This window comes from Tribolium madens, unplaced genomic scaffold, assembly GCF_015345945.1.
Source record: "Tribolium madens isolate multiple individuals breed KSU strain unplaced genomic scaffold, Tmad_KSU_1.1 Scaffold_7;HRSCAF=85;Tcas5.2_LG10, whole genome shotgun sequence".
In the NCBI taxonomy this organism is placed as follows: domain Eukaryota; kingdom Metazoa; phylum Arthropoda; class Insecta; order Coleoptera; family Tenebrionidae; genus Tribolium; species Tribolium madens.
In genome coordinates, this window is record NW_025401050.1 from 9,870,738 (window position 1) to 9,881,562 (window position 10,825).

General features: G+C 28.5%; 1 protein-coding gene across 3 annotated transcripts in view; it reads right to left on the reverse strand.

Moving 5' to 3' along the window:
• Positions 1-507: 507 nt before the first annotated feature.
• The window catches only part of LOC123010066 (mRNA cap guanine-N7 methyltransferase), a 13,788-nt gene continuing 3,470 nt past the window's right edge, over positions 508-10,825 (reverse strand). The window contains exons 2-5 of one of the 3 annotated variants that reach the window (XM_044406738.1): positions 9,044-9,765; positions 6,035-6,181; positions 974-1,057; positions 508-830 (exon numbers count right to left, since the gene is read on the reverse strand). In XM_044406738.1, the coding sequence (XP_044262673.1) occupies positions 644-830; positions 974-1,057; positions 6,035-6,181; positions 9,044-9,765 (1,140 nt within the window). In that variant the 3' untranslated portion in view covers positions 508-643. The remainder of the gene's footprint in view (positions 831-973; positions 1,058-6,034; positions 6,182-9,043; positions 9,766-10,825) is intronic. The other 2 variants (XM_044406740.1, XM_044406739.1) reach the window with 2 other exon arrangements.

Genomic DNA, 10,825 nt, shown 5'->3' on the forward strand with positions numbered 1-10,825 from the left:
AGTATCTACAAAAGTGAAAATAGTGTAAAAAGTGTATATTAAGTAAACAAAAGGTAAGTTAAAAGTAAAATAAATGAAAGGTAAGTTTTGCATTAAAAATTAAGAATTTTTTTTATTAATTATTGTTATTATTACTAATAACACAAATGATTTACATGAGTAGTAGTATAATAAAGTAAAAGTAGCATGAAATTGCATGAAAAATTGGTCCATATGCACTTCTAAGGGTTCAAAAGTGCATAAAACTTCACAAAAACACAAATATTTAGTTTTTTAAAATTGTAGCAAAATAACATTTTTACTTGTGTTGGCGACAATTAATTCAATGCAGTCTGAAGTTTTTCAGTTTAATTATCCCAATTAAATTTTTATAACAAAAATAGAAAAATTTAAATTTCTTCATTAAGTCACTTGCTGTAAAAATTATGCAAATTCCGTCTAATAAACTCCGTCAAACTAATTTAATCCCAATTACAAAACTTGTTAAATAAAACGTCGATATTTTCTCAAAAACCTTTATTATAAAATAATTAAATTAAATACACAGAGAAATCAAATACTGTTAATGTTCTTTGGTTGATTAAACAAACAAGGCAGTTTTCTAAGTATGTTAAAAAATAAAATTGCACAAGATTTCTTAAAATTAACCTGAGGTGTTGTCTTGCTCCGGACTTTGTGTCACTCCGGTGTCACTCTCCGGAGTCCGGTTAGTGGTGGTCGAGGACGGCCTTCCGTACAAGTAACTCGTACTCCGGTAACCGTCGTAGGGGTCTCTTGGGCGGTAATAACCTCCCCCTCCTCCCGCTCCTCCTCCTCCTCCTCCACTGTATCTAAAAAAAAAAACTTGAAAACTCCATTGTCTGGAGAGTTTCCCCGCTTGTTTTGTATATACGCAACGTTTTGTTCGATTTTTCTTTTGAATGAAAATTCGCTTATTAAATTTTTCCATCGCTAATTTTCCAATTCTGCTCACCGTTTATCGTCCACCGGCTGGATCGTTATTAGGGGGGAAACCGATGTGTGGCTGTCGGGAGGACAACATGACGGTCCGGGATTTCTATAATCGACATGGAATACCGGGATTTAGAGCCGAATTGGGATTTTAGAACTGGGATTAGTCACTAATATGTACAATTTATTCACGAAATTATTAATTTTTAGACATTTTTTTAAGTGACCGGTGAGTGGAATGTAACTATTGACATTGTCATTAACTATTGACATTAGTTATTGGTTAGTTATGGGAGTTAGTTCGTTGAAATAATACGTAAATACTTCTTGGCAGATTATTTTCATGTGTAAACTAAATATTGACTGTCATTAGTTAACTATTGTCAATGTCGCCAAAAAACACAAATTAACTACATACTAGAAATATATGATAATTAAATTAAACTGACAATAAACTGTTCATTAATAGAATCGATATTTATAAAATCATTTAGTGTTGACAGACATTAACTAACTATTGACTGTCAGTAGTTAAAATTATAAAAAAATATTAACTAACATAAAATTTTTAGTTTTTAGTCACAAATATGTACAATTTATTCACAAAATTATTCATTTTACCTCATTTTTCAAATTTCTCGTAATGCTATGTTACTACTGACCTTGTCATTAACTACTGACATTAATTATTTGTTAGTTGTGGCAATTTAATAATTAAAATATCACATAAATACTTTACAATTTTTTTCATAATTTTTACACTTTGTAATAAATTAACTATTGACTGTTATTAGTTAAATATTGTCAATGTCGACAAAAAACATAACAGTTAATTGTCCTACAAAAAATCGTTGATAGTTAACTACATACTGACTTTTCCTATAGAAAAATAAGATAATTAAGTTAAATTGACAATAAACTGTTTATTATTAGAATCGGAATTCATATTCAGTGTTGATAGACATTAACTACCTATTGACTGTCAGTAGTTAAATTTATAAAAAAAATATTAACTAACATGAAGTTTTTAGAATTGGGATTAGTCACAAATATGTACAATTTATTTACAAAATTATTAATTTTTGGACATTTTTTAAGTGACCGGTGAGTGTAACTGTTGACATTGTCATTAACTATTAACATTAATTATTGGTTAGTTTTGGTAAGTAATTAGTTGTAAATAATTCTTTACCGATTTTTTAATAATTTTTACACTCAGTAATAAACAAACTATTGACTGTCATTAGTTAATTATTGCCAATGCCGCCAAAAAGTACAACAGTTAATTGTCTGTTAACAACTGACTTTTCTCATAGAAAGATAATTAAGTTAAATTGATAATAAACTGTTTAATATTAACTAACTATTCACTGTTATTAGCTGAATTTATACAAAAATATTAACTAACATAAAGTTAGCTAAAAACTGCTGACATTTAAATAATATGTCTAGCTCTGCAAAAATCGATTTTATTTCCAGTTTTGACAAAAAGTATAAAACTATTAACTACAATTGCTTAACTATTAACTTTTAAATTGTAAAAAAATGCAATAGCTAAGTAATTTTGGGAGTTAACTCTTGTTTATTAACTAAATATGGGTGCGCAGTTTTTTTAAAGAGAGTTGTCATTAATTAACTATTGACAGTAATATTCAATTAAAAACTGTAAAAAGTTTGAAACTATGATTTGCTAATATAAAAAATAACTGTTCTTAATTAATTAGTGATGTATGTATGTATGTATATATGTACTGTTTACTACTGTCATGTTGACGTTTATAAATAGCTATATTTGTTTATTGACAAAAATATTAACTATTTATAGATTTTGACTACTAAAAATATTTACAATTTGTGTCAATTTTTTTTCCAGTTACTTATTGACAAGATAATAATCTTTTAACTATTAACATCAATACCAAAATGGTAAATGGTCTGTAAATTCAAATATGTATATAATTAGCTACTATTAACTATATTGACAATTATATAACAATAAAATGAAAAAATTACTATACTTAGGTTTTAACTATTAACACTTTAGATGCAAACTTATGATTTTATTATGTTTGAGTACTTTCGTTCAATTATTTTCTAGTTAATTAATAGTACTATAAACTCGATTGTTAACAAAAAAACTTTTTAACTATCGTCAAAATTGCATATTTTTTTGTATTAATTATTAACAGTTTTTTTAGCTATTGAGACTATATAATAGTATCTACTGTAACGTTAAAATAGCTACATTGACTAGTAATAAACAAAATTATTGTTAACAAAAAAATAATTTCTTGACATCTTAACTATCGAACTTTTTTGTGTTGGCTATTAACAGTTTCTTAGCTATTGACATTATGTATTAAATGACTGAACAGAAATTGTCTTTTAACTATTGTTAAAGTTATTTATGTCAAAAACTAACTTTTGACTTTTAATTTTTAACTATTAACAAAGTTTTACTTTTAACTATTTACACGATTGACACTTTAGAACCAAGTTTGATTGTTTTTTTTTAAACTTTATGTTTGATTTGATGGTAATATCTACTATAACGTTAAAACAGCTATATTGACAATATATAATTTGATTGTTAACTAAACAAAAGCTTAATTTTAGTCCACTCTCTTTTAACTATCGTCAAAATTATTAACTATTAACAAAACAATTGTGTTTTAGCTATTGACACTATGAATTCAAATGTTATTTATTTATTGACAAAACTAAAGTTGTCTATTAACTGTTGTCAAGACTAATTTAGGTCAAATCTTTTAACTATTAATTTTTAACTATTGACACCTGTAGCAAAATGTTTTTGATTTAACTAGTAACTATATTTAAGTTTTAAGTATTGGCTTTAAGTATCGTCAACATTATAACAATTTTTTTAACTATTGACACCAAATGTAGTTTTTTTATTGACTTTATCAAACAACAATGTCAAAATTAGAGTAGTTAAGCAGTTTTAACTTCAATAATTATTATCAGAAACGCTCGCTTTTTTCTGACTTAATCGTGGTTTTCGTTCGTGAAAACGCCCCAACATTTAATTTCTCTCATAACTCGCCCCAATTTCCGCCAAATTTCCATTTCCCTCATTCGAAATGAGTCAATATTAAAATCCCAGGTGTGGAATTAGAGATTGATTTCTTCAATAAGACGAAAAATGGTACACGAGCTTGCGAAACACCATTCAAAAAATGCAAATTTAAAAGTGAAATCAGCGAGATTTTGTTTCATTTCCGGCCATTTGCCGAGTGGACGGAAGTGGGTTCACGTACTGATTCATCTCGAAACAATATAAAAACGCGTTTTTTATTAACGAAAAAAAATAAAAAAAATAAAGCGTAAAAGACATGCGCGGGGAAACCCCCACTTGGCGCTCCATTTCCCCCACTCCGCGACTTATCGATTATAAATAAAACAGCCCGATTGAAGAATTTAGTCTTGGAGTTATTTCAGCCACCAGTGTTAATCGTGTTAGAGGTCACACTGACCCAGTGATGCCAGATGAGATTAAGCGCTTCTAAATTCCCTAGAATTCCCTAAACTAGTTAAAAAATTAAAAAGATACTATTTTATAGGCCTATTTTGTTGAGGTAACATAATATAAATGCAACGTAAAAATGTGTTAACTCCAAACAACGAAAAATCAATAAATAATATAACAATAAATTAAAATAAATTTTACTAAAGAAATAAAAAAATAAAATACAAGTCAATTAAAACAAATTCAAATAAACGGCTTTTAGTTATCTTGTTCTTTTTTTTGGCTTTACACAACTACAGAAAATACATTTTTGGTTTCCGCGTTGCTATGTGCTAAACTCATACAGGGTGTTCCGTCTAAACCCCACATTAAAAGTATTGAGAGTTCGAATAATCATATTTGTTTGAAAATTGGTACATAGCTATAATGCATCAAGTCCTCCTAAATGAAAATATTTTCAAGATGGCAGCACTTCCGGTTATACCGGAAGTCGGTCTCAACTTTCTTATTTTAAATGGAAAGGTATATTTTTTATTGCGTTTTTGGATTAATCGGGTTATTTTAAGAGAGTTTTCATTAGCTTTCCCTATACCTAAATTTAGCCGTTTTTGAAATATTTGGAGTTTTTCAAAAATTTTTGGATCTGCGCCTTACACTTTAAACATCGGTAACTCTGCTATTTTTTAAAATTTTTAATTAGTTTTTTGGCGTCTGAAAGAGAAAGTTTAGGTCTTTCTTCAGGTGTTTTCAAATTTTGAAAAAAAAAATACAAACCACAAAATTTTATGGTTACTTTCGTAATAATTCAAAAATAAAAAAAAGTCCATAACTTGAAAATTATTAAATTTAGGTATAGGGAATGTTAATACAGATCAATGCACAATTATATTCTCTTCGATTTAGTAAAATAAAAATTGAGGTATTTCATTTGAAAAAATTGAGTTATGAGTATTTGGATTATTACAAAAGTAACCTTAAAATTTTGGGACATGTTATATTTTTTTTTCAAAATTTGAAAACACCAGAAAAAGGATCTAAGCTTTCTCTTTCAAACGCCAAAAAAACGAATTCAGAATCTTAAAAAATGGCAGAGTTACCGATTTTTAAAGTGGAAGGTGCAAATCCAAAAATTTTTGAAAAACTTCAAATATTTCAAAAACGGCTAAATTTAGGTATAGGAAAAGCTGATGAAAACTCCCTTAAAATAATACGATTAATCCAAAAACGCACCAAAAAATATACCTTTCCATTTAAAATAAGAAACTTGAGACCTACTTCCGGTATAAGCGGAAGTGCCGCCATCTTAAAAATATTTTCATTTAGGAGGACTTAATGGTTTATGGCTATGTACCAATTTTCAAATAAATACGATTATTCCAACTCCCAATACTTCTAATGTGCGGTTTAGACGGAACACCCTGTATACAAATGCGCTAACTTGACGAAGTTACAATATTCATATTAAAAATTTTTGTAATTTTTAAAAAAAATTGAGATTTTCAATGAAAATGTAAAAAATCCCTAGATTACTAAGAAAAATTAAAAAAAATCCCTTTTTGTTAGAAAAATTCCCTAATCTGGCATCACTGCACTGACCTGTCCCGATCGAGATATCCACTACTTCCCCAATGCTGTGTCCCAACTTCGGGGATTCCCGTAGCGAAATAAAATCCTCGGCCTTGGCTATCCCATCCTGAGGTGCCTCTATACGTCTCATCCCACGGTTTGAAGCCGTCATAATCCCTATAATCCCGTGAAATATACTCGACTTTTTCGTTTAATCCCGATTTTAATTAAATTAGAGGTAGACACGGGTTTTGGTAGTTTGCATCAGCGAAACAGCTGGCGCCGGTTTTATTTTCATTGGATTTTAATAAACTTGGCGATTTTTGCTTGTAAACTTTACTCGATGCAATGCTACAACGGGGTTTAGTCGAGGAGAAAATCGGGACATGGAACAGAATTGGTTAAAACTTTTCAAGAAAATAAAAGCAAGACAAGAGTTTTTACGTCTCGTGATTTTTTTTGTTGTGTGATCTTTGTGTTTGTTTCAATTCGCAAATAATAAATTTTTCTGCAATTAAAAATGCATTTTTAATGAAGTTATTGATTAGAACTTTTTAAAACTAACTGACAATACTAATCAACTAATTGCAGTATTATTAATAACTATTGACAAATTTAATTAAAAAGACTATAATATAGCCGTCAATAGTTAATTAAATATCAATGTTTTAACTAAGTAGCAATTTTCAGTTGTTGACAATTGAATCTAATTCATATCAAAGTTTTTATTGATTAAAGCAAGTTAATATTTTTGTGAATTTTTTGTAAATAAACAATTCCTAACTACTGACATAACTATTGTCAACTTTATTTTTCATAAAAAAATTACAGTAATAACTATTCCTTACACAATCATTTCATTATCTACTCATTCTGTTACAAAATTTGTAAAAAATATTGTTTTCTAACTAAAATTAGTTAAACTAATTGTCAAAAAATTACTAGCAATATGTGATTTTATAACAAAGTTAAAAAAATAAATAATTTAAGAAAGACTCTAATATGGCTGTCAATAATTAATTAAATGTCAATGTTTTAACTAAGTAGCAATTTTCACTTATTGACTATATCTATTGACAACTGACTTTAATTCTAATTAAAGTTTATATTGACTGATATGAGTTAATATTTTTTTGGTAAATAAATATTATAAATTTGTTTTTAGGGTTAACATTTCCTAACTACTGGCATAACTATTGTCAACTTTATTTTTCATAAAAAAATTACAGTAATAACTATTCCTTACACAATCATTTCATTATCTACTCATTCTGTTACAAAATTTGTAAAAAATATTGTTTTCTAACTAAAATTAGTTAAACTAATTGTCAAAAAACTAATAACAATATGTAATTTTATAACAAATTTAAAAAATAATAAGTAAAATAAAAAAGACTCTAATATGGCTGTCAATAGTTAATTAAATCTCAATGTTTTAACTAAGTAGCAATTTTCAGTTATTGACTATAACTATTGACAACTGACTCTAATTCTAATTGAAATTTATATTGACTGATATGAGTTAATATTTTTTTGGTAAATAAATATTATAAATTTGTTTTTAGGGTTAACATTTCCTAACTACTGACATAACTATTGTCAACTTTATTCTTCATAAATAATTTACAGTAACAACTATTCCTTACACAATCATTTTGTTATATACACATTTGTTTAAAAAGTTCTAAAAAAACAGTTGTCAATATTTAAAAAATTTTCAAAAAATTAATAGCAGTGATTTTATAACGAATTTAAAAAATTATTATTAAATTAATTTCTGATTGCTCAATACTGTAATATTATACTTTTATATGATGTCAAAGCTGTTATACTAAATATAACTAGTGCCAAGCATAAATAAAATTATTTTGTTAATAACTATTAATTCGACAGTAAAATCTACTTTAAACAGTAACTACATAGAGTCATTAAATATTAACTATTGACAAATTTGTATCAAACTATCTGACAATAGTTAATGAAATAATTTTGTCAATAATAGTTGTAACAAATTGTTGTCAATACTAATAAAATAGTATTAATAAATAAATATTTTTTAAATGACAGTCAACTTTACTGCCTACAGTTATTTAACTATTGACTAAAATTACAATTTTTGTGTTAGTAATTTATAGATTAATTAATAGTTTTGCCGTAGAATTCACTTAAACTAACTATATTTAGTCAATGATAATTAACTACTGACAATTTGTCAGTATAGTAAGTAGTTACTATAACTATCTACCGCATTGCATTTTTTTGTGAGAGTAAGTTATAGAACACAGTTAAATATTGCATTTCAATAGTTTATCAATTATCTGTAAAATAAAATTTCTGAAAATTGCTTGTCAATAGTTAATACAAAAACCTGTTGAAAGTCGACAGCGCTATTGTCAATAAAAATATTATTTTTAGTTACTCAAATAACTATTGACACTTTGTATTAAATCATTTTTTTTTAATTTTAATAGTAGTTACTTAACTATTAAATGTCAATAGTTAATTATCTATCAATAAATGTATCAAAGTTTTAAAATCTACCAAAAAAAACCAAATTGCATTTTTCTTTTAATGTAGAGGTAATAATCATTTGATGAAGTCAATAGTTAACAATAAATGAAAATAGTTAATAATAACTATTGACAGCTATTTATGTAATTTTCTTAAGTTTTTTTTGTTTAACTAGACGCATTATTTTAAACCTCGACTATTGTCAATAAGTTTTAACTATTGACAAGTTTATGACAATCTGTAGACTTAGTTAGTAATGTACTGCATTGCCCAACAGTTAACATTCTTGTCGTTAAGCTAATAAAAAAAGCTATACAACAATTTAATAATTTGTTTACAAGAAGTTTTTGGCAATTGCTTGACAATAGTTAATACAAAAAACTGATCTAAATTGTCAATAAAAATACTTAAATCAATTTTCTTGACTTTTGACAATTAGTACTTGACTATTGACTGTCAATAGTTAATTTTAACTATTGACAACTATATATATATAAAGTCAGTTAAATTTTCTTTTGTCTCACTCACCTATCTCTCCCTTCATCCCTTCCTCCTCCATAATTCCATCCACTAGCATACCCCCCTGTTCCCCAGTACCCCGCTCCACCTTCCGGCCGTCCTCCATACCCTCTCCCTCCTTCCCATCCCCCTCCCGACGTCTGATAATCCCCAAATCCTCTATCCCTATAGTCATACCCCCGATTATCATACCCGAATCCCCTATCATAATCCCTATCATACCGGTCATATCTCCCCCCATAATCCCGATCCCTATCATATCTATCATACCTATCTCGGTCATACCGGTCATACCCCGGCCTTCTATCATACCGATCCCTGTCATATCTATCCTCATATCTGTCATACCGGTCATATCTCCGGTCATCATACCGGTCATACCTCCGATCATCATACCGGTCATATCGGTCAGACCGGCGATCATCATACTCATATGGCCGGTATCTGCGTTCGTCATACCTCGGCCTCGCCTCGTACGGATACCGCGAATCGGAATAACTCGAGTCACATCGGGTGCATCGTTTCTCAACCGGATTGGTCGGCGTTTCGCCCTCGGGGGAATCCTCGGGTTTAACAGCACGGTTTAACGGTTGGAGGTTGGTAGTACTGGAGCTGTACCGGGGGTAGTACTTGTTGTCGCGGGGGACACGGGCGGTGTTGAGGTTAAATATGTCTTTCACGGTGGCCGAATGGGCGAGGAGGAGTAGAGTTGACAAGTGAATCAAGGTGTACTAGAAAAAAAAACAAATTTTGCCGCCTCGTTAAAATTGTGGTGGCTTGATATCAAAATTTGCCGCCTCGCTAAAATCATGTCTTGATTTACAATACCAAAACAAATTTGTGTAAATTTTAATGAAGCGGCAAGTTTGGTCTGCCGCTTCGTAAAAATTGTGAACCAATTTATAATTACCAAAAAGTGGTAAAAATCAATTTTTACACAAATTAATGTGTAATTTGTGCATTGTTAATTGTTATGCAGCGACAATTTCGGTGTGCCGCCTCGCAAAAATTATGAACCGATTTAGAATTACCCAAAAGTGGTAAAATTATGTCTTGATTTACAATATCAAAACAGACAAATTTGTGTAAATTTTAATGAAGCGGTAAATTTAGTGTGCCGCCAAGCAAAAATTGTGAACTGATTTATAATTACCAAAAAGTAGTAAAAATAAAAATCAATTTTTACATAAATTTACATCAAATTAGTGTGTAATTTGTGCATTGTTAATTTTTATAAAGGGGCAAATTTGGTGTGCCGCTTCGTATAAATTGTGAATTGATTTATAATTACCCAAAAGTGGTAAAAATCAATTTTTACATAAATTACATCAAATTAGTGTGTAATTTGTGCATTGCTAATTCTTATGAAGCGGCAAATTTGGTGTGCCGCTTCGTAAAAATTGTGAACCGATTTATGATTAACAAAAAGTGGTTAAAATAAATTTTTAATCAAATTAAATTAGTTTAGTGGATATTTTCAATTGCTCAGTCACCGGATACGGAAATAATGAGGGGAATTGACCGAATAAAGAATGGGTTTTGTGTAGTAATTTTCTAATTTCAAATTGTATTTTCTAGACTTTGAGTTTTTTATTTTGTGTTTATCTATTTAATTTATTTTAGATGACAAAGTTTCAGAGATTTTACAGGTTTTTTTTAATTTTGTTTTTCAATTTTTTTGTTCATAAATATCATTTTTACTGTTTTATATCACTTATTTTGTTGAGTTTCTATTTCTCGTTTACTTAAATTTTTTTCAAAGATTTTTATTGCTTAACTAACATAAGTTTC